This window comes from Xiphophorus maculatus, chromosome 8 (assembly GCF_002775205.1).
Source record: "Xiphophorus maculatus strain JP 163 A chromosome 8, X_maculatus-5.0-male, whole genome shotgun sequence".
Lineage (NCBI taxonomy): Eukaryota > Metazoa > Chordata > Actinopteri > Cyprinodontiformes > Poeciliidae > Xiphophorus > Xiphophorus maculatus.
In genome coordinates, this window is record NC_036450.1 from 20,540,774 (window position 1) to 20,561,034 (window position 20,261).

Sequence of the window (20,261 nt, forward strand, 5' to 3'; positions counted from 1 at the left end):
TAGACACAAGCACAAGGTGACGCAACGAGGATTGGCTCAGCAGGCTGGGGACAAATGATGCAACATTTTTACTATTTCTGCTTAAAGCCAAAAATTTCGATTATTATATTATTACTGACATTCTGTGAACTACACTGTGTATGTCTTTCATATAAAATCCACATAAAGTACATAAAAATGTGTGACTAACATAAGAAAATGTAAAAAAGGTTCAAATGTATAATATATACTTTTTATATATTTTATATTTGTTATATTACCAAATATATTTTTTATATTTGTATAATAATACTTTTACAAGGCACCGTAGGCCAGTTTTAAACTCAAATTTGTAAAAGAAAAACAAACAAATGTGAGAGGATGTTCGTCTTTCCATACGAGTGGAGACTAAATTGTGTTAGCACCAAGCTACAAGGCCAGCGCTGGACGTTTGACCTTTGGGATGTGGTATTTACTCAGCGTGGAGGTGATGGGGTGATAAAGAGGTGCTCCTCCGTCTCCTTGGAGCAGCTCTACGAACACGAGGGCGCAAAAGAGTCAAAGAGCCAACAAAAACCAGCAGTGCATACATTGTCAACATTCACTTAACTTTCTGCAAACACAGAGCACACAGGCTCAAAATAAAATAAAAATTCAAAAAATACCCCAGTAAAGGAGATTTACGCTGAACAGCCACCGATTCGAAAGCAGAAAGAGCAGAAATGGGAAGTTAATAGCTAGTTAATAGCACTTGTAACTGCATTCTGTCCCAGTGGCATCTAGCGAGAAGGACCCTCTGTTGTGTTTGGTTTGGCGCAGGCTTGTCTTTGTCTGCAGTTTGTTATGGGAAGTCAGAGGGAGAAGAAGTGGGGCACAGAAGAAGGAAGTTACTGTTTATATAGAGGGCGACAATGCAAGCTGCATTCCTTCTGCTGCCGCTGCACAGAGATCCATCTGACTTCATCACCAGCTTGTGAAAATGTGAAGAAAACACCACAAACACACTCGGTGTCAGTGGATGACATTTCCATTAACAATGTCTGATGGGCTTTTTTAAGCAAAAAGGTTGTTTTTAAAAGTAAAAATCTCACCATATCTGGCTTATAAACACATCCGCCCACAGCTTGTGCTTTGATAGGCTTTGCTGAGTTAAAGTCAATCAAATAAAAGCTAAAAGAAAGCTATGCTTTTGTTCACAAATGAGTAAGCATGCAATTCCTGCATTTTCTGTTGGAATTACAACTACTATCTCTATCAAAATACATTAAGCCTATTTTTGTTACTTTTATGTGTCATAGTCCTAGGAAAAAAACATTATTTGGACTTGCTGATATTTGGACAAGGTATTGGCCAGAAAAATACCTAAGAGTGGTGAATTAATACATACTGTGTTCTTGATATTCTCAATGTTTTCCTCATTGACCCTCCTTCTCCATTGGGCTTGAAGGAAGAAAACAAAGTAACTCTATGATCCTTTCCTCTTGTTTCCCTTATCCTTTTCGTCTTGAATTGACATGCAATTTCACTTGATTAACTTCATCTACATGCGTACAGCTCATATTATACTGGTTCGGAATCGGCACCATCTCAAATATCCAAAAGCTGCAGCAGAAACCCTCCCAACAGCACTGCTTTCAGTCCACTATAAAAATTAGCAACAAAACTTGGAGCTTTCACAGAAAATAAAAACCCTCGGAAAACATGAAGAAGAACCAAACCGGCTTCCACCAACGCTTTGCCTTTCTGGAACAAAGAAAGGCAAGTTTTTATTCCAACATTAAAACTACAACATGAGTCAGGCTGCTTTCATTTTCCTTACAGATGTTTTGATTATTCTTTCAGGCTTTACATGTATTACATGGAACTGGTTAAAATCGCAATGATAGAAAATTAAAGCTTATCGTCATGCAGTTTATGAACATACAGTACAGACCAAAAGTTTGGACACACCTTCTAATTCAATGGGTTTTCTTTATTTTCATGACTATTTGTAAGGCAAGAAATCCCACTTATTAACCTGACAGGGCAGGTTGACCTATGAAGTGAAAACCATTTCAGGTGACGACCTCTTGAAGCTCATCAAGAAAATGCAGAGTGTGTGCAAAGCAGTAATCACAGCAAAAGGTTGCTACTTTGAAGAAACTAGAATATAAGGGGTATTTTCAGTTGTTTTACACTTTTTTGTTTAGTGCATATTTCCACATGTGTTATTCATAGTTTTGATGCCTTCAGTGTGAATCTACAATGTCAATAGTCATGAAAATAAAGGAAACTCATTGAATTAAAAGGCGTGTCCAAACTTTTGGTCTGTACTGTATAAGTTTAGTCAAATTTGCGGCGTTCTGAACTCATGACTGCATGGATGTTTAACTGAACAGAACAGGACAAAAAGCAGCAGAACTGAACCTCTTATCCTGTTTTAGTTCTTAATCAAAGAATCTAATGTGATGAATTGATATTGTGAGTTTTGCACCTAAATATCAGTTATTGTAACTAAACTAATAAATTTGACAACTGGTAGCAATTAAATTTAAAATTATAATTAGTTTATTTTCTGCCTTGATATACCATAGCCAAGTATAAAACCATTTTTATATGAACAGTGGTTGCAGTATGCAATAAACATTAATGTCTAGTGAAAGTACAAAGTTATACTTAAGTGTTTCAAATTTGTAATCTTCAGTAAGAAAATAAACCAATTGACACAGAATTGAATTATATTGGGTGGTTTCAAAACATCTGACCAATAAAACTGAAAAGGAGAGGGTTTTTCTTATTTTATTTTGTCTTTTTGCAAAAGGACACTACTGGTAATTCATTAACACGGTTACAACTTCCTGATGTATGCATGCTAATGGAAAGTTTAGTAGAAGAAAGAATGCTGACAAAAACAAATCTGCACAATCAACAGGAATCACGTCACAGACTACATCTGTTGCATGCCTTGTGTTAAGCTACTTCCTAACTTCAATGCAAAGTTTTGTGGCAGCCATCTCAGCCATCGGTTCTGGTCGAATGTGTTTTCTCAAATCAGCACTCCAGGGCGATGGGGAAACTTTAGAGCATGTCATGCTTCCCTGTGCTGACACACTTTATGGAAAAGCAGGTTCTCCTGTGAGGGTAGGACTTTGCACCTGCCCTCAAAATTACAAATGATCATGGCATCACTGTGCTTCATTGAACCAGAGAACCAACCTGACCTTAGCCAAATGGAGAAGCTACGAACTATTGTCAAGCGGATGTTAATGGACCATAGAGCCAGCTATGCAGATAAGCGGAAAGCTAACATCAAAACAACATCATCTGCTTCCTCACCTCGGCAAGCACACGCAGGCTGATTGCCTCCATGGCACTCTGCATTGACGCAGTAATTCAAAACAAGCCTCCACCAGGCAGACACTGCACAGCACACAGGCGCACATTTTAATAAGCTAATATTTCTGAATCAAACATCCTGATTATAATCAGCCTTAGGTAATATTCAAATTTTCCAAGAAAATATGTTGGTTCCTCTTTGGTTGTAAACTTCTCTTTTGTGAACAAATCAAACACATAAAATAATATCACTCTGTTACAAAACTACATGAGCTTAACCTTTTTAATTTATTCAGACGCACGTCTAAGAAAACTGGGGGGATTCAGAAGTGCTTGGACAGCACTACACTGTGGATGGTGCTTTCTATCCTTTGTTCCCAGAGCTGAGAGACTTTACCGGCTTGAGTGGTCAGCCAATGTAAACACCATGAAGGATGTAATTAGGTGTCAAAAATATTTTAGGCTGGTAAAAAGTACCACGGCGGCATCCTTGTTTTAACATAATGCAGGATTTATCAGTCACCTACTGTTTTGCAACTGCAATATGTTGAAAGGCAATTCAATAATGACGAGTTATCGCAGTATTCCTATAGTCCCGCAGCCATTTCTCTGAAATTGTTCTTCGGCTCTGGAATGTAATCCGCACGGATTTCTATGGATTAGTGGGATTATCCTGCACCTGTCCTTCTGTTATTGGACTCTTTTGGGTGCTCAGACAGACTGTGTCATCTGGCCCTTCTTGATGACTCATGCTGAGGGGAAAGAGCGGATGCAAGGGCACAGATTTCAGAAATGAGAGTGCGATCACAGAGTAATCCCTGGTTAAACACTGAGATGATGACAAAATTCTGGTGGTTTCACTTCAGCCACTTCACAGCTGAACTAACCTTTCCTTGCCCTTCGTATTAGAAATTCTTCTCTTGGTTTTTGTGTACTTATGCACAGCTGGAAAGCAGGCAGAAAACACCTTTCCTCAGTGCTTTTATTGGTTCAAAGTCAAACCAACAGTCAAACTGCCTCCGTTGGCAATCAAGGCCTTTGTTTTCCCAACCCGTCCTTAATCTTAGAGTGGCTGCTCTAAAACAAAGCACAAAAACAGATAAAGGCACTTATCTGTTTCCGAGCAAACAAGAAAAAATAAAATGATTCCATCAGTGAAGATCTTGAGGATTCGAATACAGCGTCACTTCCAATGAATCACTTCCTTTGTCTCCATCTTATTAATCTTTACAGCAGATTAAGACTTTGGAAGTCCAACCAAGACTGTTTGTTTCCTTCCTTTATGTGTTTGGGTGCGAATGTGTATGAGTCACAGTAATTACCAGTGATGTTTTCACCATGTTCTCCATATCAGCATTAATTCTGTCCGTATTTCCCATCAGCCCAAACATAAACACACTCGCACAACCCCAGACGCACTTGACTGAAAGTCTAAACACTCCACCTGACAGAACAAAAGCATGGTGCAGTAGCACCGATCACAAGTGTTTCTTGGTAACGACCCATTGAGGATATAATTATGCATAACAACTGTCAGCAGTGATGCATTATTGAGCCGTTACTGGGAAAATCAAGTAGTGTTCCCCAAGCTGCAGACAGCTTGTAGAAAAGTATTTGTTTTGTGCCAGTTTAACTTTGAGTGATCATAGTTGGTGCTCTAACTTGAACTCTCATAAAACAGACAATATACCCAGAAAGTGTTAGCAACTGCCGTATTGTTTCGCCTCATTGTCTTTCTAATTACTACTGCGACTACAGCTTTCTCTACCTCAGTTTTTCTTTTCAACTCCTGTTGTTTTCCGTTGGTGGAGCTCTCAGATGGATTTGAACAGTTTAAATCTGTTATGCCAACACATAATTCTCACTGATTCCTTATAATATGTAAGTACGCATGTTTTGCTAACAGAGGCTAGCAGCCCTTGTCTTCTGAGATGTCATAAGTTTAAAACATGTCAATATTTCAATGAAAAACTTTGGAGGAGGAAAACAATGACTGTAAATTTTAGTAGTGTTGTATTCTGCAATAGTTGGACTGGAACTCAGTGCTGCATTCAATACAGTTGATTATAGCATCCCACATCCCACCACAACTCGAGTAATCCTCCAAGATTTTAGTGCAGACATACCATTTTATGTTTCTGTCACTATGTGACTTTTGTTCACTGCAGCTATTGAGTCGGTGTACAGTGGTCACCACCTGTTTGTGGTTCAATATTTGCAGATTCACCCACGCACTGATTTTTCTGTGGCGCGTGACTCGTAGAAAATCCTGCCTAATGGCAGGTTTTTTTTTCCATAGAGCACGTCTTAAAGTCTTCAAAAGAAAATTCACTTTGGGAAGTTAAACCATTTAGACGCAATGCTATTTGACACGGTTGGTGTTTGTAAAGCAGGCAATACAAGAGCATCCTCTATTTTCCTTGGCACTAATTGGCTGGACCTCCGAGAATGGAAAAAAAGGTAGACTACATATCCTAGTAGTAGTGCTAAGACGGTTTCCACTGCGTGTGCATCTAAATTAATATTTAGGTATATTTTGTGTGAGCTATTCAGATAGGTAGATATAAGATTACAAATATAGTGGTTTTGTGTATTGATGGATTTTAGCTATTTGTAAGGTACTGTGACTTCTAATCCAAGAGAACACCAGGGGTCAGTCGCATCTAAACTATTCACAAGCGGAAGTGTCAGAATTTACTTCAACTTGAGATAGACAAGACTGAGGTCATTGTTTTTTTTTTTTCAAAATCCATCTATCCATCCATCCACTACTTGACATTTTATGATCCTATTCTCCCGTTGTACTCTGTTCTGCCCTTCTTCCATTTCTTACTAGCAAGCAAACCCTTCTGTACTTAAGTAATTAAACCATTTTTCATTTAGTTTTTAATGTGTAATGTAATAAATGAAATGCAAAAACAAAAAACTAACACATCTAACAGAATTTTATTTAATGTAAATGCATTGTATTTAATTAGTTTGGTCCATCTTGGCCACTCGACCCTTATGAAACATGACACATCAGGAGCCAAAATAACCCTAGATGACCTTCTGCTGTAGACATGAAGACTTAAAACCACTTCTAATCACAGTTAATTGTGGGTCAATTACTAAATCAAATTATCTGCTTTTAACATGGCGAATTTGTAATCAAGCACAGTCAGTATTAAATGTACCATAGCCGATATTCTATTGCATACCTAAAAAAAGGTTAGCTGAGATTGTTGGGGAGTGGGGAGAGAGAAACGTGTTTTTTTCTAGAGACTGACAGGTTTAGTTAGTGGAACCTACAGGATGTGAACGTCCTGTCAATACCAGACCAACTTAAGAAGGAAAAACAAATCAAGGTCATCTAAAGAGATCATTTCTATTATACCTTATGCTTGATGTACTTAGTCATAATTCATTACCATTTATACCAAAGGTTCCTCACCTAACAGTTAATACATATCCACATTATGCTGTCATGACATTGTTCCAGTCAAGGTTTAGGCCTAAAGTTCTGATCCAAACAACAGTGTTAGACCCCGAGTGCAAGATACGGGATCACACTGAACATTTCCCTCCTGTGCGTCTGCTATTCTCGTTTTTTGAGATAAGTAGGGTTTTTGCATGTCAATGTCACCATCCACGGCAAAGTGGAGGAAACAGATCCCGAGCGGTGTTCAGGGGTGAGCCAAAAGCACACAAGATCCTCCATTCACAGATAACAATGAGCGTGTATGCACAGGGTATGAAAACGAAAACAGATGAGCTCATGCAATCTGATCTGCGAAACAGGCAGCCAGGCTTTCATAAGAGACTGCAGCAGCTTTCTCAAGATAGAAACACAGCACCGGGCCTATAGCGCATTTCTATATTGTCCTGCTGTGATGAATGTTGGTCTCAGCATTATACAACTTGCTTCAGGCGAACTGAAAATGTCTTTACAGAGGGAAAAAAACTCTAATTTCTTTCCCACACACTTATTTCAACCGGTTAGATAACACATTGAAGTTGGACGGAACGTCATGCTGCAATAGCTTTTGTTTATGATGTACTGCAGCCATGGAGGAAACTAGATTAGACTAACGTTGAGAGAATTCAAAAGTCCACACATAGTTACACATAAGACATAAGTGATGCAGTTATTCATGCAGAAGGAGCACCAACCAAGTACTGAGTTCATAGAATTGAAGATACCTCTTAGAAACCTGACATTTTTGTTTAAAACATCCTTTTTTTTATTAATCTAGTCTATTTTATTGATCTAATTTTTCCGGATTGCTGTTACCTGTAGGCCATAATCACCAAAAATACAAGAAATAAAGTCTTGCATATTTCACCCTATGTGTAGTGAATCTATATCAGGGTTTCCCCCAGTGTGTTATAAGCCTGGCGGGCCACCAGGCTTTACTTGTGAAGGCAGCAGGCTTATCATTGCTTATTTATTTATTTTATATTTGGATTTTCTTAGACTTTATGGTTGGTGTTCAGATATTAATCTTCCAATCATCCAATAACACATAATTATTAAGTTATAATTACAAATTTCCTGTAAACTTTAAACATTCTTTAACTCAAAAATACTGGATGAATGACTGCCGAGCTCCCCAACCATCGGGCTTAGCACGTTTTCTGGGGGAAACCTTGTATATAGTATATCAATTTCATTTATTTAAATGGATTCGCATTCTCAGATATATCTGTAAAAATATCCAATCATTATTGGGTTTCCCAAGAAGGTCTGCACTGGCATATGTACAGTACTTTCAAAAACATGCCAATAGCATTTCAACTAAATGAGATGGAAGTAGAACTCGATTGGGTTATGTTCACCTCTATTTTTTTGTCAACTTTCATACATGCATGTTCTTAATTTTATTAGAAGTAACTGCCACATTTCATGACAAATCAATATGAGTTTAAGTCGCTTTAAGTTTGCAGTATTTAATTTTTTGCATGTTGCTCAGTTACCTCTAAAGTAAATTCAAACAAATATGCCTATATGTTCGACTTGGAAAAGTAAGTATAGATGTTAATCTTTGCCAAATTGTGTCATATTACAACAAACTTCAATGCATTTTGCCGAGATTTATATGCGACAGACCAACACAGTGTAGCAGTTGTTTTTTTTTATTTGTTACAAATAAAAATCTCAAATGAGTGCATTTGTATCCAGCCCTAAAGAAAACCTAAAAATTTTGCTTCTTGGCAAAATAGGGAAAATTTCAAGAGGCCTAAGTGCTGCCATTTTTGTTTAAAAAAAAAAACAAAACAGTGACCAGCACATGTTGGGCCGACAGCTCAGATGATGTCACTGATGAGAAGCTGAAATAAATAGCAGACTATTTATATAAACTTTTTACAGTACTGTCAAGAATTACTTTAAATTACAAGGAAGTCTAGGGAAGCAGTAAAATTTTATTACTACAAAAATTTTCCAGTACCACAGAAACCAAAAGGATTTTTTTACTTTTTTTTTTTTAAGAAACCTCTCCATCTGGATACAGGCTGCTCCGCTGTATGCTACTGCTAACGTGTGATCACTGCGTTAAAAGTTTTCATGGAGGGAGCCTGTGCTTACCCACAAAGATCAAGGCAAGAGCGTCTTTGTATCCGAGCTCAAACACGCGTGTGCACGTGCGTGTGCTCTTTAGACCAGTGAATGATAGAGTGGGGAGACTTCAAAGCACCACTTTGATCAGAGTGAAGACGCTCAGCAGAGGCACCACCACGTTCTGCTCTCCTCCTCATGACTGGGGCCTGACTTTGTCCGGTTCTGGCTACAGAAGCGCAGCCACAGTTTCACTTTGAAGAAAGTGACGGAGCCTTAATGCAAAGCATCGATTTGATCCGCATGCTGGAAGTTTATATTGATTCTTGTTAAATAAGTCTATTTTTCAGGACGGTGTTAAAACAGCGCAGCGTTTTATTTTTATAAGTAGCTTCATCTGGTCAAAATAAGGTTATGGATTCATAAGCCTGGACATGAAGGTGTGTGCTTAAAGCGTGATATTTTGAGTGCTGCTTTTCAGTAATAAAAGAGTCTGTTCTTAAGCTGCTGTTTTATGTTGAAGGCATCACATAATTGTGGCTCTCTGACATTCAGCTAACAAGATTTGGTCACACAAAAGAACTTTTAAAGTGTTTGTGAGGAAACATTTTGGGTACTGTTAAAATACAACACTTTGAAAGAGTGAGAAATAATATATGACAGAGTAGTAAAGATTGTTGGAAGAATTTTAAAAAGTTACGAAATAAAGAATTGAGACTAGTGAAACTGACTTGTGTAATTCTGGACTGAACAGAGATTCATTAAAACGTAGCTGGACATTCACTAGGTCTTTATTTGATATGACCCACCATCCAGGGCGGCATAGCCTGGTGGGTGGAAGGAGCACTCGAGAAAAGAAAAGTAATCAGTGCCTTGTAAAGTAGTATTGCGCCAAGGTATTTTATCTTTCCAAGCAAAATTTTCTTTCAAACATTTTGGATGTGCAAAAAGATCTCCAAATAGGTAGATTTTTAGCAAATAATTTGGAGTTATGTTCCATTGAAAAAAAAAATCTACCAATACTTATCCAGAAATTGGCAAGAGTCTACTGTACTAGCTTTGTAGAGCACTGCAAAAAAACACAAAATCTTGCCATGTAATTTTGGTCTGGTTTCTAGTGTAAATAGGTCATTACACTTGAAATAAGACAAAACTAACATAGAAGTAACTTTTCAGCAAGATATAGAGGCTTGGTATAAGTAAACAATTCTTTAATGTATTGATGAAAAATTACTTGTTCTATTGACAGACAAATTATCTTATAATGTAGGAAAATGTCTTGTTATAAATATTAAGACATTATTTACTTAAAACGAGCCTCTGTATCTTACTAAAAAGTTACTTGCAAGTTAGTTTTGTCTTAGTTCACATTTGCTAAGACATTTGCACTAGAAACTAGACAAAAAAATACTTGGTACGATTTTTGTGTTTTTGCAGTGACGGTATTGAGTAACTTTGGTTGAATGCAGAGTGGTAGATAAGACTGATGGGACAAAGGACTGACTTGCTCATGTCTCCATTCTTGCAAGAACATACACCAATTCTATTTGTCAAAACATAAAAAGAAGCATTTTTATACCTTTTATCGACAGATTCTATAAAGCCAAGTCTATGTTTCATAAAGCATTTCATTGTGAATAAATCAAGCACTTTGGCACTTTGTCTCATCTTGTCCATTAGAACTCCATTTTGCACATGCATCTTTCTTCGGATCTGGATGTATTGGGAAAACATTACTATTTAGCAACTAAATCTAGTTTTAGATACTAACTAAAGATCTCCTTTTGAATCAAATTTTAACCTAAACTGTCTTTCAACTCAGAAATGGTCTGTTGGGAGGTCTCGATTACATAAAACTCAATATTCAGTTTGATCTTAAAGGGAAATTAGTCTGAACTGTTTGTCTTCTGAAAGTTTGCATCGATCCACAGTTGAGGAAAACAAGAAAAAACATGCAGTTCCGTCTACATGATTCCCTGATCGGCAAGTTATGGCAGCTAGCCTGGAGGGGGGAAAAAATCAATAGGTTGAAGATTCAGAGATACTTCTTTTTCTTATAAAAAAAGCCTTGGGGATAGACTTATCACTATAATCTAGTAGTTCAAATGCAGCCTGCAGCACCGAAAGGCAGAAAAACAGAGCATTGAACAAACAGATTGCCGGAGGACCCGGACTTAAAAGAGAAGAAGTATTTATACAGAGCAGAAAACTGACTTTTTTTTTTTTGCTGCCGACACCAAAAATACTTGCAGGCAAAGCGCCCTAACAGGGTGGAACTCTGCTAAACTGAGAGCTGTCAAGCAGTGGCACAGCAACGTGAGAGCATCGGTGACACCAAACTGTTATCTCTCACCAGAGCTCACAGTCAGGCATCTACAACGAAGTAGTAGTGCTGTGGACTTCTAAAAGTAATGACACCAAAAAGAAAAAAGAAAAAAAAAACAAAGTTGCCCTGTGTACAAAATGTACATTTTCAAAGAAAAAGAAAAGAAAAAGAGAACTGCCTCTATTTAGTTCCATGTCTCAACAGGGTATATTCCCTTTTCATACTCTGACAAACAAACCTAATGTGAATCAGGAGCAAACGCACTGCCAGGAAAGGTCAAAGCATCTTGTTTTTGTAGCAGCTGTATTCTGTCATATTTCTGAGGCAGCAGCTGTATGCGAGGCTCAAACTGCCCCTCAGTGGCTTTTTAAGCAGCAGTTGTATTTTATTACCCCTGTTGGCAGACGGCCTGGTGCGGCTGCGGGACCGGCTTCGCTGACGCTGCAGTCGGGATTTGCCCAGGAATCTGTAGTAGTACGAGGGTCTCCCGGATCCCTTCCTGGTGACCCCGGCCATGCTGTCAATCTCAAAGCGAAACCACTTGGGCTGAAAACACGTTCTCTTGTTCGTGTTTTTTTTTTTTTAATCAGTGCAGATAAAAGCCAAGCCAAGTTCTTATGAGTCCAAGTTCAAGCTGAGTTTATCGCAAACTTTTACTTCAGGATTTACTCTTGCAGAATTTCCCCGTCTACTCAGAGTCCTCATGGGTCATGTTGTATGTTGATATCCACTCCGCTGTGAAACAGTTTCCTACTGCCGAAAGAGAAAATTTAAAACCCATCAAGCATCCACTGAGACCAGTCCCACGGGCTCTGAGCACTCTCCCCCTCAGTGTTTCCCACAGTGAGATCCCAAAGGCATGCTGTCCGGGAATGCTGTGTGAGCTGGTATCCTGAAAGGCAGGAAAGATGCTCCTGTTCCCAAAGCAAGAGTCCTCCGAAGGAATTTTATAGAAAGTCGGACAAGACTAGTCCCTTAGCTTCATTAAGGAGTAAAGGATCCACTTGTTGCAAACTTCTATACTTCCAAAAGCACATTCCCCTCACCTCTTGTGACTCTGAGTGTGTGTAGCAAGGGAGGGGAGAAGAGAGCATGCTATGTGGCTGAGAACAACAGACAAAACTTTTGGGACGTCTGAAAAACACGCAAAAGATAAGGGCTTATCTGGAACGGAGTTAACGTGACCGGTTCCAGATGCCGGCACGTCGTCGTTTTCTCTGACAGTCGAATTGACCAATGACAGACTCGGAGATGGAAGAAATCATCCGGTGCAGCATACAAGTCGGATTCTTAAGAGGAATCACCACACCCTACTTTAAGTGACTCCTGATCCAGTCTGAAGTTCTACTCCTGATTTTAGATTCTGTCCACTTCAGTTTGCCTCCCTGGGCAAGAAAGGAAGAATGGGAGTGACCACTTTGTAGCAGCACATGTAAATACATTGTAAAGAGCGTCCCACAGCCAATCACAGCGGGGTCTGAGGAAGAGTGTCAGGAAGGCAGAGCATAGTCCAACAAGGGAAAAACAATGTGCATCAAAGGCTAAGCCGTGTTTGTCTTATCAGGCTTTGAATCTGAGTCCTTATACATATGATTTATAGTTGTTTTTGAGACTACAATTCCACTTTTCTCTCTTTTGCTACCTTAAATTTCCAATGGAAAAGCAAAAGTGACTCAACTCTATAGATGATCTTTTAGAAACAAGCTGAAGATGCAAATTTTAGAGAGAAAAAGAGAGATGTTTGGCAGCAGACCAGCAAATCAAACCCAAAAAGAAGAAGAGCATCCAGACAATCATTTTAAGTTATCACGGCATGTTCCCAGGGTTTAAAGTTCATATTCTGAAGTAAGAAAGGAACTGAGTTACGTTGTTGTGTTGCCGAGGTTGACCAACATGAACCTCTCAAGGGGATGGCTGATAATATTGCATTATAAAGTCATACAAACACGGACAAAATTGTTTTATACCCCTTGGTTAATGGCTGAAAAGCCCACAATAGCCACTGAAATCACTTAAAATGAAACCTTACTGAACATTAACCAACGAAAATCAAACATTGAACAGAATAATAAAAAACAAAAAAAAACTTATGGAACAGATCTGGACAAAAACTATTGATAATTAGTTGACCTCACGGATATGTTGAACTAAGGCGTGTCCTCCAATTAGAAATTGCAAGTGTCTTCAAGCCTGCACACAGTCAATCTGCCTATATAAAAGGCAGCGAGTAGATACTGTGTTGTTTGATGACATGGTATCACAATGGACGTGGACCACAGAAAGTTAAATAGAGAGTTGTTGTTGAGAGTTGTTCTTTCAAGATTAGAAAGAAAATTATAGGCAAGCATGTTAAAGGTAAAGGCCGCAAGACGGTCTCCAAGCAACTTGATTCTCCTGTGACTACTCTGCACTTTATACATATGTAAAAACAAGCTGAAATTAAACCTTTGCAATCAACATTTGCACAGTTCCTAGCATGCATATATCTGCTGATTGTGCCTAATCAAAAAGTCTCCCTCTCCTCCGCTCCCATCGACATTAGATTTCCTTCCTTCCGTGGCTGCTCAATTGTTCATCGCGACGCTTGTTGCTACTGCGCGCAGAGGGAACCATAACACTGCCTTCTGTGCAGAGTTTCTGTCATTACCTCAGCCCATAAACCTCCAGCGACATACCACAATAGTGTGTCTGTGAGTCTCTAACGGAGGCTGGGCTCTTTGCCTCATCGTCCACCAAGAGCAGTCAGAATGTCCATTAAGAGTTATGCATCAGCAAAATTTGCCTCTAGAGCCTCGTGTAGAGAAGCAAATGAAATATGAAACATTTTGTGCGTCAACTTTCTGCTGCTTGGGTCATGAGACACCCAGAAGATATACTTCTATTGTTCTTTTTGTGGGGGGAAAAAAAGACCAGAAAAGCAAAGTCAGATAAATACAAATAATGAGGTTTAGACTTGAGCTCAAAAGGCATATTGGAATGTTGTCAGCTGACAACAAACTAGATGTGCACGGCCTCTCAAAATTGTACAAAGGTCTGTTAAAAGTCTAGGAATTTGAGAGATACAAATTGACGTTGTGATTTTTTCCCCCACACGGTCAATGTGGCATTTATCCTTTATAATTTTTCTGAAAACAAACACATCTTTGAGAAGAAAAATGTTAGGACACCACATAAATCAATTTCAGTATTCAGTCTTGTGAGCACATCTGCCATCAGGGATAGTGAATCTGTTAAACATGAAAAAGGCTAAGCTGTCAAGTTGTCACAGTTTGCATTGTTTTATGATATCCACATAAATATGACCTGTGATGGTTCTGCTGGACCTTTGTGCAACATTTGACACTGTTGATCATGACATATTGTTAAAGCGACTGGACTCTTTGGTACATTACTTGACTGGTTCAAGTCTTGCATAAAGATCAAGGACTACACTGTGTGAAAAGGTGACTTCTCATCAAAGCGGATAGGAATCACTTGTGGGATACCCCAAGGTTCAGTCTTTGGGTCCCTCTTATTTACCATAACTATGCAAATAATACACAGATTTGCATTATAATGTCAGCCAGTGACCACAAATCTATCCAAGTACTGAGCTGCTTAGTACAAATCAATGCGTGGACTATAACTTTTTTCAGCTGAACAGAAACAAAACTGAAGTTATTATCTGTGGATCTAAATAGGAGCAATCAAGAGTCAGCATACAGCTTCAACTATTACAGACAATAAACTACCAATCAGGCCCAAAATCTGGGTGTAGTGATAGACTCAGATCTGAACCTTCACACACACACATATTATGACAAATACAAAGTTGGCCTTCTATCCCCTGAAGACCATTTCCAGGGTTAAACAAGAGCTAGAGAAATTATTTAGCATTTATCTTTAGTCGCATTGATTACTGCAACAGTGTCTTCACAGCTCTGCCTAAAAAAAGATTATCAAACATCTGCAGCTGACCAGAATGCTGATGCTGGCGTCCTCACTAAAACCAAGAAAATAGCACCTCAATGAATAGATTTTAAAATACTTCTGTTTTATAAATCACTGAATTTATAAAATTCTGTGATTTTATAATCACTGATTATACATTACATTAAGGCTGAGCCTTAATGTATTTAGGCTCAGCACCTAAATACATTAAGACCTGTTGTAGTCTATCAGTTGTTTACCAACCTCTACCGCCGTTTAGCTTTTCACAGTCACAAACTTCTCCATCTCTGCTCTATAGAGGCAGTCATGTTTCAAAACATCCACGCTTGTATCCTTCGCCATCACCTCTGTTTACACCGGTATGTCCGTGTAGGCCGCTACTACTACTGGCTTGAACGGGCAGCCTGCTGATCAATTCGAACACTGCTGCCACCTATTGACCGGAGGCTTGTCCGTGACTCAAACATCAATAAAGACAGTAATAAATTCCCTCTGCTTCTTGGGAAAAAAAAAAAAAAAAAAAAAACTTAGCAAAGAAACAAAACATCATGCCCACCGGACATTTTGGTGGTTTGTTTGGGTTCACCTTTCTAAAGTTGGCACTAAACTCTTTGTCAATGTGGGTGAAACATGAACAGTAAATTCCAGTTAGTTGTTGTAGCACAAAATCTACAGGTGTCTATTAGAAAGCTATATCTCTTCTATACAAAAAACCTTTCAAGATGTCGTTTTTTTTATTTTGGGAAGACATTGTCCAAGTTCAGGACTTAGTCAGGATATGTAAAACAAAGTATTAGCGCATCAACCAGGTTGATGCAGCTTTTAAATTCTACTAACAGGAAAATGTGTTTGTTTTTCAGTTGAACTGCACAAGGTGCGCATCAGTGGAGGTGGAAAAAGCTTAAACATGATTGATTATGGTCTCAATATTTTTTTTTTATGTTTCCTTTACCTGAAATTTCGCGAGGAGTTTGTACAATGAGAATGATTATATCTGCTTTTAATGAAACGACTGGTCTGCATTTTCCCAACTATTTGCATGACGGCCTCTGTGGGAATTTCTACCTACAATGGGTTTCTGTTAGGCTGAGAGTTTACAGACAGCCAGAGCAGAGTGTCAGGGTTACGAAGAGTTTGCGTGCCGTACTGCTGCTGGCTTGAAAACAAAGGTGCTAGTTAGTGAGAAAAAGAACGATGAAAAGCGAAGGTAGAGTTGACCACAGTGCAAAGCTAGATAAAACTTAAAACTTATGCTAGTATAAGATGCAAAACAGTTTTTTAATCATTTCCTAAAATGTAGACAATTAAACTCTTTCCTGATGAGAACTTGGACAAACAAGAACAAAATGTTCCTGGTAGTAAAAACTGATTTAAAGCAACTTTTTTTTCTTTTTTTGCTTGCAACTGAAAAGTTTGAACTTGTAAAATTATTGGCTACTCAATTTAACTTACAATGTCCCAAGTAGGATGATGTCCCTGAACTGTAAATTGAATCCATAGGCCATTGTCTCTCTTTTCTTACAGACAAATATATGATAAATCACAGACAAAAAGAGTGGCTAATGCTTAGTTTAGCAGCTCCATATTCAACACAGAGCAATTGGAGATTGGTCGTGACCAAAGTTTGAAATTTTGTCTGAAGGTAGTTCAGGACCTAAACAGCAGCTCAGACCTTCAATGATGTTATGATGAGTCTTGTTTGATTGATACAACCCAAAGGTCACATCCCTACTTCTGTAAGGCTGTTTGCATGGTGCAGTGAACTTACTGTGTTCTTACTATATTGTCGGATAGTAAGAACAGCATGGTAGCATCTAAAAACTCACCAATTTATTCAAGCACATGAATGCTTTAATGCGTCCACGGAAGGAATACTTATAGTAAAATGTAACATAAACATGAATAACTGCCCAAAAGTAACAGAGTTACAGCTGAGGATGAAGACTGTATTTCCTCTAGACTCATTTTTCACTGCCTCTCATAGTAGAAGAGTACAGTTTAAATGTACTGTTTTAACTGAGATTCATCCAGTGCACTGCCTTTGCGATCGCAAACTGTGAGGCAACTCGCTTGATGCTGAGACTGAGACGTAAAAGGTGAGTTGAGAAGTTCAGCGTTGTGTCAGCTGCCCAGAGTGCCCAGACAGTCTCCCCCTGAGAAAACACGGCCACCTTCCACCTTCACAATCTGAAACCTGCGATCTCCACTGACTGCAGGGAAGGGGAAGCTTTGTGCAGCCCCTGCACAAAACTTATTTGGTTTTAGAAAGTAAAACGTTGAAAGACTTTCAAGGCAGTTGAAACATGTACAAAAAAATTTCAAAATGGCCTAGAAAATAATGCAGTTACTTGTGACTTATGTAAACCATAAAAGTCGACTGTTGTTTTTCACATGGGTAATAAATAAATACAGACTTTCAAAAGAGTCCAACAAATTGCTCAAAATTATAATGTGTCTCATGCACGGGTAGATGAGGACAAATCCAGTTTAAGTGCAGCAGCGATTGCCAATAATCGTGGAACTAAATGCAGCATTAAAACTCAAATTCAAATAAATAGCAGATAAAGAAAACCATGAGCAATGTCACGAGCGAAGCAGGAATCTCAGCAGTGACTCTGTGAGAAAATCTGCTGTTAAAGACAATGAAGACCGAATTGTATACAATCATTTCATATTTGCAACCCGCTTATTTGTTTTTTTCTTCTATTTGGAGTTTAACTGATCCAACCGCAGCATAAACAAGGGCTTATGGTGCTCAGTGAAGTCCAAGTGATGTGGTTTTCCCTGACAAAATTATAGATGTGGAGTCCTTAAATGATTCCCCTGACCATAAACGGTAATCATCCTGTAGTTCTGCCAGCATTTAGTAGATCTCAGTAGATCCTCTCTATCAGATACGCTTTTGTTCTGCAAGAAGGTATAAAGACATAACTGTCCTAATCAGCACAGGCCATTAAAAAGCACTAAAACCAGAACATTAGGGGCCGTCGTGGAGCCGATGGACGCATCGCAGCACGTGAGACAGAAATGACTCGGCTGAAGTCGCAAAATAGATCATTTTGAGTAAGTAAACAAAAGAGATTTTAGAGAGCAAAAGGAGACCTGAGAGAAATCGTGAATAAAAACATAAAAACAAAATGTCTTACCTTTGGAGCAGAACAGAGGAGAGACGGGTGAAATCCACATGGCAGCAAACAAAGAAGGAGAAAAAGGCACATATTAGACCAGCTGGTATAGTGTCCCTATTTACCTTCATTCATTATGAATGTTTGCCTGTAAGCCTTTCATGAAAGACTGTTGTACTTAGGGCACGTTTAATCTATGAAGCAAGCAGACTGCACTGTGAAACGAAACAAAACCATAATAAAAAAAATTCTCCTTTCACTCTGCGTGTTTAGACACAGCTCTAATGAGAAGACACCGGGCAGTTGTATTGTAATACCTTTATAGTTTTCCCTTTGTTTCACTGGCAAATATTTCCACATGTTGGGTGAACAATGGATGCCAAAGCAAATGGTTGAATCCCAGCATAGAACTACAGTAACTCAGAACTTTTCTAAGTTGTTTATAATTGTAGATGCACAACTGATTGAAAGTGGAGCTGGCTCCTATTTCAGAGCAAACAAAAGCACAAAGAGAGTCGCATTGATTTCCAACACAGCCGACGCTATTGTCTTTTTTTTTTCTTTTTTCTACAGGTTAGTAGTCACATAGAGTTACATCTGAAGTGTAGACCAGAGCAAAGGAAAAAAGAGCAGCAGAGTCACGAAGATCCAGAAGGTTTTTAAATGATTAAACCTTTTCAAGACACGAGGGCTTAGTTTTCTGGAAAATTCTCATTCAGTGCTTGAGTCTGAATATACAAGTTCAGTTAATGTACAGCAGCTGGCGGACTGTCAAGATGTTTTTTTTTTGTTTTTTTTCTCTTTCTGCTCCTCCTTGATTTATGTAGCAAATAAAAATGTTAATAGAGCTGTGAGTCAGCTTTATTCCAGCACCGATCACTTTCTGAATGAAGAGCCGAGTACACAGTAGACAGGACGAACACAATAAAAGTCGTTGCCAAAGTTTTGGATTTTTTTTGTTTCCCATTGCCACATAAATTACTGACACCACAATCAGTGATACCAGTAAATAACTGGAACAGACACAGGTCTTTTTGTCTTAGCTACTCTTTGGAATCGGAAAAAACGAGAACGCAGCATTCAAGTAGGACAGGCGTAAAATAATAAAGACGATAGCTTATCATCTAAACTGACCAGATTTAATGTCAGGACAGTAATTGAAAAGTTCCAAAATACCTAAAGTTGTAACAAACAAGGATGGCCACAAAACTAAGGGGATTTTGTTGCCATAAACTTTGAGCAGAATAATGTAAACAAAAAAAATCTCCAAAAATAACCATCAAAGTATTAGACATAATCTGTACAGCAACAGGCTGTTTCGCGCAAGCACTTCATGTCCTACAGTCACATGTGTAAATTTGTGGAGATGGTTAGATTTTAACTAGAAATATTCTGGCTTGGCACATTAAATAATTAAGTGGAATAGCATCTCATGTACACTTGGTGATTCTGTCGCCCTGCCCTCTTATAAGACCCTGGAAGCGCATGGCATCATGAGCTTTTAAAATGCAGGAAATGATCAGATGTACTCCACCATGACACAGAAAATTGGGCATCTCCTTGTCTTTGAGAAGGAAAATGATTGCAAACGTATCCAGTCAACATTTAAAAGGCTGAATGCTTTATGCAAAATCAACATTTTTCCATAGCTGCCGTTGTCACAATGCTTAAATCCTTCAAACAAATCTGAGGGGTAAGCTCTGCTCTAGACAGGAACGGAAAAGGACCCTTTATGAAATGTTATAGGTTATAGGAGAAGACAAAATGTGTTTAAATGTCCCCACATTTTTCTAATGGAAGCTTGGCTTAAATGCCAAATCAGAGCCGTGTCAACACTGACCCCTTGTGGTAAACACAGAGTTGTACAATGCCTCCTATATTAGGTTTTCCACAACAATTGTGAGAACCATTCGAGATTAAACAGCTGCAACTTTTTTCTTCTCTCCCAAACAAATAATGTGTCAAAATGTTGTGGAAATGTGCAAACATGTTCAAAGGTTCTAGGTAGTTTTTGCTGGTGTTCAACATCAAACTGAACCCAGTCAATCAT

General features: G+C 38.6%; 1 protein-coding gene across 7 annotated transcripts in view; it reads right to left on the reverse strand.

Annotated features, from left to right (window-relative positions):
* dab2ip (DAB2 interacting protein) overlaps positions 1–20,261 on the reverse strand; it is a 180,752-nt gene that overhangs the window by 110,172 nt on the left and 50,319 nt on the right. For 2 of the 7 annotated variants that reach the window (XM_023337807.1, XM_023337806.1), the window contains exon 1: positions 11,549–12,214. The exons of the other annotated variants lie outside the window; for them this stretch is intronic. In XM_023337807.1, coding sequence (XP_023193575.1) covers positions 11,549–11,672 — 124 coding nt within the window. In that variant the 5' untranslated portion in view covers positions 11,673–12,214. Of the gene's footprint in view, positions 1–11,548; positions 12,215–20,261 lie in introns of those variants that run through there. 7 annotated transcript variants of the gene reach the window in all.